We start from the raw sequence: 19552 nt of genomic DNA, 5'->3' as shown, positions 1-19552 counted from the left end.
AATTTTGGGGGACATTTTCTGTTGCCTGCACTGATATTAACCGATATCGGCCTGTTGACATGAACGATGTACAGCGGGGAGTGGAAGACGTTTCTATATGGTCTCACGGCACTTTTATGTTGGCTGAATATTTAAAACATAAAGAGAGTTTAAAAGCAATGATTAAAAAACCCAGAACAGCTGCACTGTATCAGCTGTTCACATTTTACATTTGGGTAATGACCCAGGATTTGGCATTTCTGAATATTTTTATATTAAGCTATCAAAATAATCAAGTGTTACTTTAGGCACCTGATGTTGATGATAACTGATTTATATATTTTCTTTCTTAAAATCTTGTGAACATGATAACTTGAGAAACATCTCACCGAGGATTTTCAAATTAACACTTTATGTGCAGCTACGACAGTCAATACATTCAAACTGTTGGTGAATGTTACGAGTTACTTTCCTCAGTGTGGGGTTAAAACAAAAAGCTGCAGGTCACTGAAAAGTCTTTTTTAATGAGCATGAATTCTTAGAAAAATTTGTATTTTTGTTCTTAAAATATTTTTTGTTTACTTTCTGTTTGCAATTACAGTGAAGTACAGTACAATGTTTTACATGTTTATCTTCAGTTTGTGTATTTGCATGTTAACATTTGCTAATAAGCATCAAATAAAGCTAAGGCTTAATATCATTAAGTATACAGCCATAGCCAATTAGTCATTAAAATCCACCGCGAACAGCCTTTATTGCAAATCCACTCATTGTTAAGATATGTTGTTCTAAAAGCCAACTAACCCAACCTGTTTCAGTGACACATCACATAAGCAGCTTGACACCATGTGCCTGGCTGTCGTCCAGCACGTGAAGTTCTTCTTGTCACTGATGTGTAGAGGGTGGGGTCATTTGTTTTGGTTACAATAGAAAACACCTGTCACCACCGCCTTAGCTCGGTAATTTCTGTATTTAACAGCTTCCTGTTAGAAGGCATACAGCCATTTCATATAATGTTAGAAAAGTTCATCTTGATTTAGTGTAAGTAGCAAATACATTTCATGCTCGTCAGCAAACATGGAAGTTTGTCCTGATGGCGTTCCAAATTCTCACAAGCTCAGACATTTTTAACATATCTGCTTGTGAGAACAGCTTGCGTCAACACAACCTGTTCTCCTCGATCTCTGTGTTGTACATTGTGTGAGGGCAGTACACGGTGACATCTCTGTTAGGTGTGGTCACTTAAGTACACCTACCCTCACATTGACACAGGGTGTGGTCAGATGTGAGCTAAACGTTGCCTCAGCCTGGAGCTGTTTGTGGTATGTATTTAGCACCTTTTTAGTGGGTAAGAAAGTGCATCTGCGTCCTTCACAGTCTTCGTTGCCACCCTTCTTTTTCATCTCCTCGACACCCTTTATGATCAATTATGAAAGACACAGCAGATCTTCACACTTGTGAGCGTTCCCTGTGTCCTGTGTTTTCTTTCCGTTCTACACACATGCTCCTACTTCTGTCAGACTTAAGGAGATTTTCTTTAAAAATATTTCATGTTGCTAATTCCCTCAGAAAAATCCTTTCCAATTAGTGAAGTGTAGTCACTGCTCACCGTGTCACAACAGTCTTACATTTGGTGACAGAAAGAACTTAGCAGCTGGCCTGCTACTGTGGGTTTCTTTTTTTCTTCATTTTTTCACCCCATTCCTTTCACAGCTGAATTCACGACACCACTAAAGACAGGGCGGTTGAGGTCTGTGAGCACAAAACACTTTCAGTAAAAGGACTGTACAGTCCCTTGCCACATTCTCTGCACACTGCACTGTATAATTAAAATCACCATGCCCCTGCTGTCTGTGGACATAAAACGAAAATATAGCACAAATACAAAAATCAGAATACACTTCTTGCCATTCCAACTGAGTGGACCGCACAATCGAAAAATGAAGTCGTGAGGCAAGAGAAGCCTTTTGAGGCATAATGCTCCGCAGAGGCTGAAAAGCTTACACATCAGTACTTTCAAAAGATTTGCATGAAAAGAATTGGAAAACACATGCTTGTTTGTGTTCCAGCAGGAAAATGAATGTTAAAAATTTATACCTTTTAAAATAGATTTCCCGTGTCATGCGTCTTGACATTATCAGAACGCCACACAGGATGCTGGGTGTGCCAACAGCTCACGCAAGATCAAAATTAATAAATAAATACATTTCAAAAACAGATTTGCTCTTCTTATCAGATATTGCCAGCCTAACATGTCAGACTTTCACAAGAGCTCTACACATGGGAAATGCCTATGATGTGTGACTGATGAAATATATAACCGTTTTATACTCACAATGAGTCCATCATACAATTAGAACATGCTGTTTGTATGAGGATCCAAATAACAGCAATGTTTCATTGGCGTACATCTGCTTGTTTTAACATTGTGAGTTTGAAAAAAGTAGATTAAATTACACTAAATGTATTTTTTCTTATACCCACATAATTCAAGGATCAAGAAAACCTTGCTTATAGTTCACTTTACTGCTGTAGACTCTTCACCTTACAGTATATACATTCAATGGCAAAAATGTTTGTTAGGCATAACTGTTCAAATGCTTGTTACACAAATGAGCCAATCCATTGGCAGCAACTTGGTGTGTTTCTTTCAGAAACAGCTCATTTTCTGGGACTTTTCCCCACACAGCCATTCCTCTGCTTACAGAGAATGGTCCAAACAAACAAAAAGAGAAAAAAAATCCCCCAAAAAGGAAATATCCAACAACCACTTGTTACAACCCAGCCATGGTATGCAGAAGACCATCTAGGAATGAATAACACATCAAACTTTGAAGCAGATTGGCTGCAGCAGCAGCGGACCACACAAGGTGCTACTGCTGTTAGCTAAGAACAGGAAACCGAAGCTTCAATTCGAACTGGCTCACCACAATAGGACAATAGAAGACTAGAAAAAGTAGTATAGTTAGTCAGTCACAGTAGCGGTTTTAGATACGGGCGACACGGGCGGTTGCCCGGGGCGGCATCGTGGTGGGGGGCGGCATCACGGGCATCGGCCCAAAAAAAAAAAAAAAAAAAAAAAAAAAAATGCTCGCACTCATGCTCCCCCGACGTCAGCCAGCGCATATTGGGAATGGCATAGGCACCGATCGGTTTTCTATCGCCCATTTGCTGGGAGTAAGGGCGCCCTCCGTTTGCGAGGTGCGCCGGCTGCTTGTGGCGCAGGGAGGAGAGGGCGGGGCGGCGGGGGATTCTCTGACCGGCTGGAGCAGTAGCCTATGTAATAACCAACTCGCAAAATAAAACAAAATAAAAACAAAACAAACACGAAAACACCAGACATTATGATACAGACTTATAATTTGCACCGATGGTTTTTCGAAATTCTATACGCGAAAAGTGAGCGCGAGCTGCCGAAGTCAAAGTAAACTTTATTGTCATCTCCGCTACATACAGTCCAGTATATAGAGAGACGAGACGACGAGGCTCCAGTTACAGCAGTGCAAGTAAACAAACAATATATATAAGAAGAGTAAGAAAATAAATATACACTTTAGGACCAGGGGTAAAGGGATCAATAACAATTTAAAATTTACAGTTTGGTGATTTAAAGTCTCACACACAACCCGTCGAAAGGGTGGGGGTGGGGGGGGCTGCTTCCAAATAGAGCACATTTCATTCATAATGTTGTAAATCCAAGCCCATTATCTATTCATGATTTGAATCCTGGGTTGTGTGAAATCCCAGAAATACACCTTAGACAAAGTGAATCTGTGAACTAAGGTGTAGGTCTATTAGGTTATGTTGTGGTGATCCTCGAGTTGGGGGATTTGTGTTCATACTGGAGTGCAAAATGAAAACCAATGGAAGATGGACAAGAAAAGTTCAAAACCATCAGGTGCTCAGTTTAGAAAAAAGAGAAAAGAAGAGGAAGAGAAACGAGCAAAAGATACAGGTAAGCAGATGTGTGATTGGATAATGGCAGGTCATCCTTAAACTATCAGAATCAGAATACTTTATTAATCCCTAAGGAAATTATGTGGGTTACAGTTGCTCCAAGAAGAAATGGGAAAACTAGAAACAGTAACAGACTCAACTCCAAACAATACAATATGTTACAGACTAATTTGTATGACGAATTTTGATGGCTGTTTGGTATCAGTTTTATGTTAATGTACAGTCCTTAATATGTTTTGTGTGTGTGTGTTTGTGTGGGGGGGGGGTGTTCGCCCAGGGTGCCAAACAGGCTAGGACCGCCACTGGTCAGTCATATAACTATAATCATATAGTTAGGGCTGGATCAGGTGTCCCTGAATCCTCCCTTATGCTGGGCATACACTGTGCGATTTTTCAGTCGTGCGACCGTTTTGGTGATCGGCCCAAGTTTCGCCTTCATCGTGTGTCGTGCATCGTGTAGTATACGTGGGGTAACGAGAAGCGATTAACACCTCACGACCAGCTCCCGATCATCAATCTTGGTCGTAAGAAAATCAAACCTGTTTGAAATCCTGTCGGCCGTCTTGAGGGTGTCACCGCAGCCTCTCACACTGTGCACACGCAAACACAGAAATGAAAGTGAAAAGACGGAGCAGCACAGCAGTGCAGCGTGCGATCTGGACACAAGCGATGGAGGCACAACTTGTAGAACTTTGGCAAGCTCATCTGAGCCTTTTCGATATGGCCTCACAAAATTATCACGACCACAACAACCGTGAAAATAATTGGATGGACATTGCTGCTCAGTCACAGCTGCCTGATCAATGTTTTCCATTAGCAATTTTGCAAAGTTGATGGTGGTGGTGTGTGCGTGTCTGTGTGAGTGAAAGACAGAGGGAGAGCGAGCGACAGATTTTCTGTGTCCATAACATGAAGGTTACACGTACAGTGTACAGTGTAAGCACTCAGGTCGCATCAGAGCATCGGGCCGTATAGTGTGAGACCCTGCATTGTGACCTACGAACGTCTAACCCCTGTGAGTCAATCGTGCAGTTTGAGCAGAAGCTGAATAACGCGACTGGAAAAAAAAATTGCACAGTGTTTGCCCAGCTTTAGTTATGCTGCAATAGTTGTAGCCTTTTTGGGGATTCCCATGATGTATTTCTGCTTTAGTCACCTTTCTCACTCACTATGTGTTAATAGACCTCTCTGCATTGAATCATGCTTGTTATAAATCTCTGGCTCTCTTCCACAGCATGTCTTCTATCCTGGCCGCCCCTCCCTGAGCCTGGTTCTGCTGGAGGTTTCTTCCTGTTAAAAGGGAGTTTTTCCTTCCCACTGTTGCCAAAGTGCTTGCTCATAGGGCGTCATATGATTGCTGGGTTTTTCTCCGTCTGTATTATAGGGGTCTAACATATAAAGTGCCATGAGGTGACTGTTGTTGCGATTTGGCGCTGTAGAATAAAAATGTTGAATGTTCCGATGAGTCTCGATTTCTGTTGTGGCAGGGTCAGAATTTGGATGTGGTCCATGTCACAGGCACCAGATCTCAATCCAGTTGCACACATTGAGGTGTGGTGGAGCAGATTTGCTTCATGGAACATAAAAGTAAAAATTGCACTGACGTGATTGTTGTTGTCAGCGGACATCGAGAAAATAAAATTAAACTGAATCCATACTCTGAACTTTTATCAAATACTCTAACATTCTTGTACACATTTCTTACAGTGGACATTTTGGCATGTGACACTTGGGTGTAGTGAATGTCAGTGAATGCAACATTAACCTTGAACATGATCATTCTGGCACAGCTAAATGGAACACAGCCATTGCTAATTGGATTAGTTACACCTGTGCTTTTCAAAGCATAACAAATCAAAACAGCTGCTGGAAAGTAAAGCATACTTTGTGTTGTCATAAAAACAGTATAATGGAGGGTTTACACAGATGTATGGTGAATGCTAAGCAGGTTATTTATTTATCTATACTACAAATGTATTCAGGGTACTGCTGTGAATGCACGCAAGACAACCATTCCTCTCTGGGTTCGATGCAAGGCTGTGGATGCTAATGCAGAGCTGTATTAAGTACCTTTGTACAGCAATGTAATGCACAAAATGTGTCAGCCAGTTTGTTAATGGATGTCAATTCTCTCTCACCAGTCCAAAAGCTACATGTGCAGCAGCCAGGGGAATGTGCTGTGCTTCACCATAGATTTTGCATCAGGCTTCACCTGCTCTGAAAGCACTTCAAAGGTGACATTTTACTGAGTTCACAATTCTTGTTGGCATACTGCTTCAACTGTTCTTAGTTTTGAGATGGCAGTTCAAAATCTCCTTACTGATGTTTGCTTAGGCTCTAATCGTAGCTATTTGAGGGGGAAAAAAAATGCTAAATTTAACATTTTGCACAAATTAATTTCTTCCATTAAGACTTTTATATCTTCAAGAATAGTATGCTATTATTAAAATGACAGTTTGAATTTAATTTAGCAGCTCTGCACTGGTTAAAATCCATCATAAAATAACTTTAAAGATGGTCCGCTGTGCTTCCTCAAACTGCACATTAAAATGACATTTCCTGATCATGCAGCCTGTTGTGCTCATTATTGAAACCCCTCTGCTGTGTTTTTTGTCCTTCCCTTGTAGACAATACTGTGGCGATACAAGTTCTCTCAACTTAAAGGCTCCTCTGACGACGGGAAAACCAGGGTAAAGCTCCTTTTTAAGAATCCCGAAAGCAAGCAGATAGAAATGAAGGTAATAAAAATTTCTTGCCCCAATTTAATAAAATTAAATGTACTTGTTTAATTCTAGTTGGGTTCTTTTACACTTGTGACTCGAAGTGCGGGATTTCTAATTAGTCTCTGCCTCTGTAGCACTGTGCATAAATCAAATAGTCAAGATGTGATTGAACTGCAGACTTTTAGCTTTATTTAAGTGGTTTAACTCAAATATTTTATTAACTGTTTAGGAGTTATGGCCATTTTTATACATGTGAAACTCTGAAAATGGAAGCCTAAGTAATTGGACAGACTTGTAAGGACTCAAGAATCTTTCTTCAATACTTGGATGAAAATTCTCTGAAGCCAGTGTCAGAAGTCTAGAACCCGTGAGCACAAACTGCTGTGTTTCCTGCAGCCACTTTAACATCGTCTTGGTTTCGTGCGTCTAAAGGTTTTTGTTTTTTTTTCCAGAACCTTGCAGGTTCTTTGAGATGTTTTCTGACAAACTCTAATCTGGCCTTCTTGGTCTTGATTGTAGCTGGTGGTTTACACCTCTGTATTTACCTGAAAGTGTCTCTTGATTGCAGACTTTGACAAGAGTGAGAGCGCTCTTTAGTGATATGCGAGGCCTTGAGGCGACTTTTGTTGTGATTTGGCGCTATATAAATAAAATTGAATTGAATTGAATTGAATTGAATTGATTTCCTTTCCGATCCGATACCAAGTAATATTCAGGGTGGTATCGACGATACTGATCCGATACCGATACTTTGTACAAAAACTTATTTTATTTAGTGTATCTCAAATTATAGCATCATAATGATTACAGGACATCAGAGTACTTGTTTCCAACAATGACGGCAGCTGCTTAGTTTTAATATTACTCTTATTTCTCTTTCTGGGTCGCAAAAAAACGTAACATATTTTCAGGTGAGAATGTAGCTGTGTAAACTTCAAATATCTGAGCCGATCAACACATTGTTTTCAAACCCTGCGGTCTTTCGCTACTCGGGTTAAACATGATATAAAAGTCACTTTGATAACTTAAAAATGTTATTGTTTGGCTTTTTCAGTGTTTTATTTGTTCGTGAGTAAATCAGTTTGGCTGAGATTAAAATTATTAGATTAGATTAAATTCAATTTAGCTTTATTAATCCCTCAGGAGGGTTCCTCGGGGTTTTCACACAGCTGAATAAACGTCAAACAGAAAACTGATTAAACAGAAGTGTGAGACGGTCTAGAGTTTACGCCAGCGCCCGGTTATATTTTAGATAGCAAGGAGCAGACGGCAGAGTTTCACTCCACCGAGGGAGCTCGTGCCGTATACCCGGCTTTCTTTAGACCGCAAAGGCCGGGTCCTCAGGTGGAAGCAGCCTCTGAATTTGGACACCCCCGCTGTTTCCGGACATTTAACGTATTTTATCCGATAAATAAACACTGTAAAACGTATTTATCCCCCCAACAGTCTTTTTGAATGTCTCCCTAGTGTGGCCACAACACCTCACGTTTTTGCCACATGTATGGCAAACCACGTCTCAGTTTTTGTGGAGGTAAAATAGGTTCGCACATGACTCCAATTACGCTCAGCCATTGTTGTGAGTGCGCACGCCAAGGGGCTGCGAGACAGACAGCCTATTTCGCAAATGACTATGAAAGGCGGAAGAGGAAGTAGTTCCTTTGAATGTAGACAATCCGAATGTTAGTTTCTTTCCACTGTGTTCCTGTTAATGATAAACTACAAATTTACCCTAAATTACTAAAATATCGATATTTTAATGTGAGAATCGATTCTAGAACATAAATGATTGGTATCGGTGGAATCGATATTTCAGGAACGATCCGCTCATCACTAGCGCTCTTGTCGTTCAGGTCTTTCAGTGTTGCCAGTTGATTCCTTCGTTTTAACAGTGGACCAGATTGTTGATTATTATTTTTTTAATGCATTATTGCCTTACATTTGTTAGACCTCTTGAATTTAAGCTGAATGACTGAACTTTAATCACATCAATCCACTCTAGTGATGTACCAGGAAAAAAAAATGTCATTATCTAAATATGACCTGGCTGTATATAAATCATGCTGGAGGAAGCTAGTTACCCTGACATACACCGTTATCATTCTCTTGTGCAACTCCTAGTATTGTGACAGATGTGGAGAGTGCAGATAGCATCAGCCACAACTGCCAAATTAATAAATAAACCACAATTACCTGTTAATTTTTTTTTTTTTAAATACTGTGATTTGGATTGTGAACATAACGGACTAATCAGTGCGTCTCTTGTCCTTGATGTGTGCTTTTCAGGAGCTGGAGTTTGCTAATCTGACAGCCATCCTCCACTGTATACATTCTTTTATCGCTGCCAAAGTGGCCTCCATGGACCCTCTCTTTATGTGCAGTCAAAGCTTCCTTGGAAATTACACGAACAGTTAAGAAGACACGTCCTCATCGTGATGTGCACCTGAGGCAAATCAGCAGTATTTTATGCACAGAGCCCATTGATATGTATATCTTGTTCTTGCCATTTTTGTATGGACTTCTGAAAAAGACATCTTTGTAAAAGACTCTTGAGGTGGGTAATGTCAGATCTACTGAAGGAAAGATGAGGTTTCACTTTTAGACAACTAGAGATATCCAGTGGGAAAAGATATACAGTACTTCCATTCTTCAGTTTGCCCCCCCCCATTTGATAATTATTCAGAGTGAAACTTAACACCTATGATTAAAAAAAAAAAAAAAAAGTAGCTGCCACTGTGTTTAACAGAAAACCTAAAAATGAATTTTGCTACATGTCTACCTACAAATATTGAAGAAATTTCAGCTGGGTAAATGAAGCGGATACTGTCACAGGGGGATACAGGATTAAAACAGGCCTTTGACAGGGATATTTTTTTTTTTTTTTTTTTTTTTCAAGTCAACTTTATTTGTCAATTCTGCCACATGTACAGGACATACAGAGAATAGAAATTTCGTTACTCTCAAACCCTAGGTGAAATAGCAAATGAACATTGAATATTTCCAGCAATGATGAGAAAGCGTACTCTTTTTTTCTTGTTTTTTTTAATCCCCCAAACTTCCTGTGGTTTACCTAGTAATGTCATGTCTGAAAAAGTACCGCAAGCACCTTACAATAAAAAGCAAAAATAATAGCCTCCAAATAACCACCGAGTTGACTCGACAACACTCTGATACGGGCCCAGACTAAAATTAAAGAAACTTCCCAAAGGCAGCGCTGGTGTTAGGCTTCAGTACTTCACTGGTTTGGAATAAATTGCAAGTTGTTTGTGTTACTGTTTCCATCTTTTGTATCAAATAAAAAGGCAAAAGTCCAGAGTGTTGCATTTCTCTGGCAAACAACAACATTTTAAGCTTCACAGTATTGTTAGTCCTTTTTTTAAATTCTTTTTCTGAATGTCATCCTGATATGGTGAAAATACTGTGCATCTTCAACTTTCTGTAATGGTTTTAGTGTTAAATAACATGTTTGCTGTATTTTCAATAAATCGCTTACAGAATTCAACTTTGTCATGTGAGGCATGTTAAAGCTCCCTGTGGGTCTACATGTGTCTACTTTCACACTTTAGCATCTGCTAGCCCAGCTGCTGATTTCTGTCTTAATACTGCATTTGTGCGCCAAAAATAGATTTTCTGTCTTTTCCAAAAACAAAAAGGAAACGCTGCACAGGTAGCTGGATTTTATTGGAAGAGCCTGTTCCACTACTTGTTTTCAACTGAACTGGGCTGCAGCACAGTCTCATTAAACTGAGTAGTTTAATACTGTGAGTTAGTAACTTGGGTCTTTTCACCAAGAGGTCACCGATCAGAGAATACCAACAAGTACAAGGTCAACAGACAACTGTTTACAAACTGTTCCTTTAGCCTGTGTCTCCTGGTCCTTGAACTTTAACTCGGTACAGTTGTCTTTGCTACCCACAATAAACCAGGGAATAGTAACCCAACAGGATATGTTACTTGTGTGCCGTTGAAGGGAAAAGCTTGCACTGGCTTCTCGCAGGTGAGTGATGACAGCACATGTACTTTTTTTTTCCTTTCTTTGAAAAGAAAGAAAGAAAAAAGATGAGGTGGGGCTTGTCCTGGAGGCATTGCTGCGAGGGACTAAACCTTTCTATGTAGGTGTTCTCAGTCTAAAGTGCTTGAATTGAAGGCAGTTGGGCTTCTTTTAGTCTCTTTAAGGTTTTTCATCTCTTTTCCAAAAGGCCGTCAGTTTTCCACAGTGGTAGTCAGGACATGTCAGGTCATGTTTTTGTGATGCTGCCCCACCCTTCATTTATGATAGTAAATAAACTGATTGTTGTTAGTGACTCATTGGTGTTTTCATTGTGCATCACAATGCACTGCCTCATTCTTTTGATTGCCTGGTATGTTTTAAGACCATAATGACAAGGCTATGGGTGTGCCCTTGGGCATTTAGTTCCACAGTTCGCTTATTCTTAATTAACTGCAGGTGTGGCAAATATTTAATACATGTGGGCAGGATAATAATCATTTTTCTGTCATTTTCCTGGTACATCCTCCTTGCCTCAATATTAACAACAGCCAGCAGCCACATTATAAAAACTAGCTTTCTGCTGCTGTAACGCAACTAGATATTCTTCTTTGTTGGAATTCCAAATATTGTGTCTTGTATGTATGACTTCTGTGTATTCCAGTTCAGTTGCAAGTGGATCATTATTTCATTTAACACTGCAGTGTTCAGTTTGATCATCAATGCAATGATCAACTTGAAATGCTGCATTCCTACGTAGGTTGTAGCAGCAGTTGCAGTGTGAGGACTTTCCCCAAATTTAATTAATAACCAATACAAAAGCCAACTTCCAACCTCTCCTACTACTGTGCTAGCACAGCAATGTAAAGACACGACAGGAAAGAAAATAAAATAGGTGGACAGATGTCTGTATGCAGGTTAAAGTGATTGTAACAAGGATAAAACACAATGTTGGAATGCCACGTTACAGCTAGTTCTAGTGAAGTATTCCCATTTTTTAACATTACACCCATTATGACACCTGTGTTGCAATATTTCATTCTAGCTAGCAAGACCTATAACAGCACAGGTTGTTCATGTAAATTTTTAAACAGATAGCCTCCAGGTAAGAAAATTCACAGTCAGCAAAACATCAAGCAGCAGAAAAAAATTACTGTACATGCACAAAGTAAATTCCTTCTGTCAAAACCAGTTTTGTCCTTGAGAATTTCTGCAGTAACTCTGCACTTCCGTATGAGGTGCCGTAAGGGACATTATTACTGAAATGCTCTCACGCACACTACTGAAATTTACGCTCTCGGGCACACTACTGAAATTTACGCTCTCGCGCACACTACTGAAATTTACGCTCTCGCGCACACTACTGAAATCTTAGCTCTCGCGCACACTACTGAAATTTTAGCTCTCACGCACACTACTGAAATTTTAGCTCTCACACACACAACTGAAACGCTCTCACACACACAACTGAAATTTTAGTTCTCACACACACAACTGAAATTTTAGCTCTCACACACACAACTGAAACGCTCTCACACACACACTACTGAAATTTTAGCTCTCACACACACTACTGAAATTTTAGCTCTCACACACACAACTGAAACGCTCTCACACACACTACTGAAATTTTAGCTCTCACACACACTACTGAAATTTTAGCTCTCACACACACACACACACAACTGAAATGTTCTCACACACTCCACTGAAACCAGAGGCATTTCCGCTGAACAGGAAGTTCTTTCCTGACAAGGAAACTGATGGAAAAAGTGGTATATTTCAAAACACTACAAGGATGTCTACTCAGCAACCTGCTAGTATAGCAGTCCCCAACCTTTTTTGCGCCACGTAAACGATATAAAAATAAAAAAACGATAAATACCATGAAAACCATAAATTTCAAACTCAAGCCTCAACTCTTGCGACCCGGTACCAAACGACTCACAGACCGGTACTGGTCCAGGACCTGGGGGTTGGGGACGGCTGATCCTTGTTTAATAAAATAGTATACACGATTAGACTTGATTTTGAAATGTGATTTTGCGGTAAATAAAATCCCCATAAAGATATCAAACTTTCCAAAACAGACTTTGCATTTTTGGGAAAATGAGATTTACCCACAACCTCTCCCCATAATTCAACCTTATGGAATAATAGGGTAATAACACTTAATCAAAAATCAATTTTCGAGAGTGACTGGTTTGAACAAAAAGATTATATTCATAACAGATTTGTTGGATGATAATGGTGTCATTCTAAGTTACACAGACTTTTCAGAAAAATATTGTCTAAACTGTTCTCAAAGTGAATATAACAAATTTTTGTGAACTGGTCCCACTGCCTCTGCTTCATTTGATTAAAATTTTTATGATATACAATAATTTCTCATCAGTGCTCCCAAATTTATTGCTAGGGCAATGTCAGCTGTTTGATAAAAACGCAATAAGAAATTTGTTAGTAGTTTCTTCAAAGACAAAATATTTCATAGTTAGAACAGAATGGTTACATTGCACGGTTCTAATTTAGTTATTTCATATACACTGGATAAAGCATACTAAAAATTTATGAAATAGCCTATTCTACCTAAAGTTAAAGAAACACACTTTAAACAAAATTAATCCTGTGGCAGAATTTCTAAAAAAAAAAAAAAAAAAAAGAGATTTGGCTTTGAGGTGGATCAGTGTTCTTTTTGTACTGATGAAAATGAAACCCTAGAACATCTTTTTTTTCCTATGCCCTATCACACAATGTATTTGGTGCAACTTAAAAAATTGGATTTCCCTAAATATTAATGATGTGCCAGTATTTGAATTACATCATAATTTTTTTTATATGGATCATCTAGCATTGGGTGTCCCAGACATTATTAACATCATCATACTTTTGAGTAAATATCATATCCATTGTGCTAAATGGAGGAACGCTAAGCCTTCTCTCCCTGGTTTTATTGATGATTTTAAGATATTTTTTTCTTTGCTAAAAAAGACAAAAAGCACATATGCCAAAAAAATAACCAGGATAATGCCCGTCTCCTGCTATTCTAAATTTTGACTTATGCTGAGGCTAATATATTGTTAAGTAATGCAGCTGTCTCACTAAGGTCCAGAATCGATTTGTTCCACGATTCGATTGAATTAGATTTGATTCAATTCAATTCGATTTGATTCTGGGAAATTTTGACAGTCAGAAATATTATAATTCAGATCAGTACATTTACATATTTTTGTATCTAAAAAAAGGAAGCTGACACACGCAAGACTTTATCAAAGGTATAAGCGTCACAGCAGATGCCTTTGTGTAAAAGTAGCTGAAGATAAAACACAGAAAAACATGAAGGTGATTTTTCCTGGCCTGGGATTTTATAAAAAATATTCTGCAGTACATCAAAAACAAAACAAAACCATTAATCAACATATGAACGTTACCTCTGACGTTCCAGCGGTTTTATTAGAGACACGGCTAAGCGTTTTGCATTTTGGATAATTTTAAAAAGTTTAAATTTGTTCAGTATTGAACGGCAGAAATTAGGTTTTCTTTTCGGAAGTATGTAAAATGAAAAAAAAAAAAAAAAAAAACATCAGCCGACAGCGCTGTAAACAACGGTAGACTTGTGCGTAACAAGCAAGCGAATAATGCAGAAAACAGATTTTTAGACGGGAAACTGTTCTTGAAGTACGGAGAAAGAGAGAAAGAGAGAGAGAGAGCTGTACATGAAGTGTGATTTTATTGTGGTGGAAGCAAAACAGTAAACGTCAGAGGGAATTCATGACGATGTTTATGTGAAGCTCAGTTTGGATCTTCTTTTGCTGCTGGTTCGGTCAATATTGTTTGGAGAGAGATAAAACTAACAGCTTTAGAATCGGCGCAAAAACGGCGTGAAAACAAAGCCGGACCCTCGACAGATCAGAATCAGCTAGCTGTCGGCTTTCAGCCCCGACCGTTTCCATGCCATCGGGGGAGAAAGGCGACATCTCACTGATTCTGATCCGCGGGTCCGCGCTGTGTGTTTACGTCTTTGTGCAGAATCCGTGTACCTGCTCTCATTTACTGTCTTAGCTGTTTGGTGGTTGTTGAAATTTTGTGAGGTTTCACCTGAGATTCTGGCATTTCGGGCAAAATAAATTTATATTATAAAAATCGATTCAGGATTTTAATGAATCGATTTCACGTTATCCAAGCTAGAATCGATTTTAATCGATTATAAAAACCCACCCCTAACTAGCAGGTTGCTGAGTAGACATCTGTGTAGTGGTTTGTTTGAAATCTACCACTTTTTCCTTCAGTTTCCTTGTCAAGAATTAACTTCCTGTTCAACTGAAACGCCTTCCTGTTCAACTGAAACGCCTTCCTGTTCAACTGAAATGCCTTGGTTTTTCAGTAGTGTGTGTGAGAGCGTTTCAGTAGTGTGCGTGAGAGCGTTTCAGTAGTGTGTGTGAGAGCGTTTCAGTTGTGTGTGTGAGAGCTAAAATTTCAGTAGTGTGTGTGAGAGCTAAAATTTCAGTAGTGTGTGTGAGAGCGTTTCAGTAGTGTGTGTGAGAGCGTTTCAGTAGTGTGTGTGAGAGCATTTCAGTAGTGTGTGTGAGAGCGTTTCAGTTGTGTGTGTGAGAGCTAAAATTTCAGTAGTGTGTGTGAGAGCTAAAATTTCAGTAGTGTGTGTGAGAGCGTTTCAGTAGTGTGTGTGAGAGCGTTTCAGTAGTGTGTGTGAGAGCATTTCAGTAGTGTGTGTGAGAGCGTTTCAGTTGTGTGTGAGAGCTAAAATTTCAGTAGTGTGTGTGAGAGCGTTTCAGTTGTGTGTCTGAGAGCTAAAATTTCAGTAGTGTGCGTGAGAGCGTTTCAGTAGTGTGTGTGAGAGCATTTCAGTAGTGTGTGTGAGAGCGTTTCAGTTGTGTGTGTGAGAGCTAAAATTTCAGTAGTGTGTGTGAGAGCTAAAATTTCAGTAGTGTGTGTGAGAGCGTTTCAGTAGTGTGTGTGAGAGCGTTTCAGTAGTGTGTGTGAGAGCATTTCAGTAGTGTGTGTGAGAGCGTTTCAGTTGTGTGTGTGAGAGCTAAAATTTCAGTAGTGTGTGTGAGAGCGTTTCAGTTGTGTGTCTGAGAGCTAAAATTTCAGTAGTGTGCGTGAGAGCGTTTCAGTAGTGTGCGTGAGAGCATTTCAGTAGTGTGCGTGAGAGCATTTCAGTTGTGTGCGTGAGAGCTAAAATTTCAGTAGTGTGTGTGAGAGCGTTTCAGTAGTGTGTGTGAGAGCTAAAATTTCAGTAGTGTGTGTGAGAGCGTTTCAGTAGTGTGTGTGAGAGCTAAAATTTCAGTAGTGTGTGTGAGAGCGTTTCAGTAATAATGTCCCTTACGGCACCTCATACTTCCCACTGAGCATTTGCAGAGTAAGTAACAGTTAAACCCTTCTATTCCAAGACACAGAACTGAGTGTTTAGGTTTGGGCCTCACAGTGTATATGTCACACACTCATGTAATGATTCATACTTTTGGCCTGAGCTGGATTATTGACACAGATTGTTAGTTGATATTTTCTCCTGTGTTTTTAGATTATGGCAGTGATACCGGTGGTTGCGCTATACATTTTAAACCTGGTATCATATATTGTTTGATAAAATATTCAAAAGGACCCTATAATAAGAACTTTTTTTTAAAGGAGCAAATATTTATTATTTTTACTAACATACTACTTGATAATTACTAGAAAAAAATCCAAGGTCCACACAGCAATCGATTAGATATTAACATCAAACTGTTTTATACTGAATAAAAAAAAGAAATAAAATTTGGTTTTACGAAGATGACACGAGAGATTTTCTATTATTAAACAGAACTAAATGAAAAATGTACCTTCACTGGCCGTCTGTAGCCTGTGGCTTGGGTAGGCTGCATACTGATGCATGCTGCTTCAGTTTTGACTGTCACACTCTGTAAGTGTTTTATGTATATATGCAACTTAGAGGTAAAAATAAACAAAAGGACTGAGTTTGTGCTTACTGCTGGGCTTTTATTCTAAAAAGATGTGAAAGTGGGAAACTGCAGAAAGCAACAGCGGTTAGAGATGGACTGTCAGTAAAACTGAATAAAAGATATTAAATGGGATATTTGCATGATAATACATCAGGCTATGGTGGAAGGAATGCACACGCTTCATCCTCTACAAGCTCTGATTTATTTAGTGAAAAGTTTGGGCTTAAACAGCTTTAAAGATAAAAGCAGCCACCGTGTTTAAAAAAAAAGGAAAAAAAAAAAAAAGAGGTGAAATGATCTCCAGCTCACTACTGAAGTCACTAAACACACAAACGGCATCACGGAGTTACATCAGCAACATGTCAAGCATGAAGCACTGAGCTCAACTTTCAATGGGCCGTGACTCTCACAGTTGGCTCCACTTGCAGCATTGGAAACCGTGTGCTAACTGGAGTATTTGTGATGGAAAATTTTCTGGGAAATTTTGGAACTGCTGTCGTGACCTTTCTGTGTCACTGTTCCCCGCAGACGGCATATAAAAGTGAAAATATACTCAGCAGGACGGAAGGAAAAAAGGAAGCAGGGCCGTATATCTGCCAAAAATGACTGCAGCTATTATTGTGCACTTTTTATTACAACAATAATGTTTCAGAAGAAAAAAATAAATAAAAAGGTACTGACAAGCCGTCACATGTACGTAGATGACCTTAATATTGTGTTTCTGGACGTCTGATAGGTTGAATGTTGTTTAAGCAGCCAACACATTCAGCACAACAGCTTTGCATGATATTTTAAAAATATGGATTAAATGAATAGCATCATTGTAAAAATGTCTATGATATTAACAGCACGGATCTCTACTAAACTGCTAATTTTGGAAATTGAAACTCATTTCAGAGATCTTATTTAAATAAGTGGTTGTTATTGGGGTTCATAAAGCTGAGTTTCACTTGCTTTTCTGTTTAAAGGTGCCCTGTGGAGATGGCTTTATGAAAAAAAGATGTGGATACATCCATTTATAATGGTTTAAACTATTGATCTTATATCTATATCCACTTTCATGTTTAATTGGTGAGTTTATTAGTATATTAAGTAAATTAGTATAAGAAATAAATGATACAGAGTGCTCTACATTTTTAAAGTAAGTTGCAAACAGTTTGCCTTACATTTGTAAGTGCATTTTATCCATTGACTAATATAATCATATCTTTCTGCAAAAAGTGTAGTCACCCTCCAAAGTTTTTTAATTAAAAAATGTGCACTTCATTTTTCACACTGAGAATGTAGAGACTGCCTCTGTGCACCAACACAATTGATTTTAAATCAAACAATAAAGATGTGGTTGAATTTTATTAATAAAAATTGAAAGAGGCTAAAAAGAAATCAGAAATTTGACTGACAAGGGGTTTCATGACAAGGCCTGTCACCTATTTCATGCCAAATAAAGTAGACTCTGTATCTGAAGTTGACTCGAGGTGTTGCATTTGTATTTATAGCTTTTCAATTTAATTTTGAATATAAAGTCCAAAAAGAGGTCAGTGCAAGGAAAGGAGGCTATTATTATCCCGAATAAAACAAAATAACCAGAGAGGGAGAGCAAAATCTTTATTAGTGGCCAAATCAAAAATCTTGTCTACAAGAAAGAACGCAGTAAAAGGCCTGAAACATCCCGGAAGTTAAGAAACAACTTCACAACATCTGGCCAAGCCAAGAAAAGAACACTCTCGGATATTATTGACAAGGTTTACAATGAAGAGATGCCTTCAAGAATGGAAATATAGAGAGTTTACAACAAGGTGCAAACCACTGCTTCCACTCAAGAACAGGAAGGCCAGAAAGATTTGTCATTAAACCTCTAAAAGAGTCTGCACAGTCCTGGAAAAATGGTGTAGACAAATAAAACCCCGGTTATCTTGTAGCAGAATGATGGGAGAGCAAGGAGCAAACCTGATTATGATCCACAGCATACCACCGCATTCTCTCTCAAACACAGTGTAGATACTGTTATGGCATGGTTATCAGTGGAAGCTGGTCACTGGTGTTTACTGATGATGTGACTACTGACAGAAGCAGTGCAGGTGTATCCTCTCTGCTCAGATTCAACCAAATCATGCAAACCTGATTAGGAAGGCACTTCATGGTGCATTACCCAAAACAAACCCGAGTCTCTTGAGAAATGGGATACTGTTCAGCACCCAAGTCAGTGACCTGATCTCAACAAAATAGAACAACTTTTCAGTTATTATATACAAAACTGGAGGCAGGGAGACCCACAAAAAAGCAGCAACTGAAGGTCACTGCAGTAAAGGCCTGGCAGAGCATCTCAAGGGAGGAAACGTCAAACAGTCCCAGACTGCAAAAGATTTTCATAAATAATTAAAAATAACCCTTGTACTTAAAGTTCTGTTAGTCAATTACTTTTGAGCAACGTCTCTAGCTGGAGAGTTTATCTTCACACAAATCACTGAATTTTCAAGCCGTTTGTTACAAAAGATGTAAAAACAGAAAGAAAAGAAGAGAGGACAAAAGAAAATATAACGTAAAAATACTTCAAGTGAGAACAAGAGAAGCACCAAGTCTCTGAGTTACTCAAGTGTGAGCTGGTTTACTTAACATTGGCATTGGGCTCCCAGGTTTCCCAGTATATAAGTGCACGCTGCACCACAAACACAGCACTCAGATCTTGGATTGTTGGTGACAGTAAGAATGGCATACTTTCATTCCCTTTGTCTTGTAATGATTTCCTGCATTTCTCTTCCAAGTTTTACAGCAGATGATGTCAAAACACTGACCGGTAAGTATATTTTTATTTTTGCATTTTATGTACTTGCTGAAACTGTCATGAAAAATATTTGATCATTTATAAATATTAGATAAAAATTCATGAATTGAACTGGAAGAACTGAAGCGACTGATGTTCTTTTTGGGCACGGCTATAATGTATGTAA

The 19552-nt window shown here is 38.9% G+C and overlaps 1 protein-coding gene across 1 annotated transcript in view; it reads left to right on the top strand.

Moving 5' to 3' along the window:
• sntg2 (syntrophin, gamma 2) overlaps positions 1-10158 on the top strand; it is a 109538-nt gene extending 99380 nt beyond the window's left edge. The window contains exons 15-17 of the mRNA XM_084915709.1: positions 6078-6170; positions 6564-6674; positions 8943-10158. Coding sequence (XP_084771835.1) covers positions 6078-6170; positions 6564-6674; positions 8943-9071 — 333 coding nt within the window. The 3' untranslated portion in view covers positions 9072-10158. The remainder of the gene's footprint in view (positions 1-6077; positions 6171-6563; positions 6675-8942) is intronic.
• Positions 10159-19552: the final 9394 nt, after the last annotated feature.

The sequence above is a fragment of the Perissodus microlepis genome, chromosome 19 (assembly GCF_051167445.1).
Source record: "Perissodus microlepis isolate ML-2025 ecotype Zambia chromosome 19, ASM5116744v1, whole genome shotgun sequence".
Taxonomy (NCBI): Eukaryota; Metazoa; Chordata; class Actinopteri; order Cichliformes; family Cichlidae; genus Perissodus; species Perissodus microlepis.
Note: the sequence above shows the minus strand (reverse complement) of the source record. Positions and strands in the feature narration are given on the sequence as shown.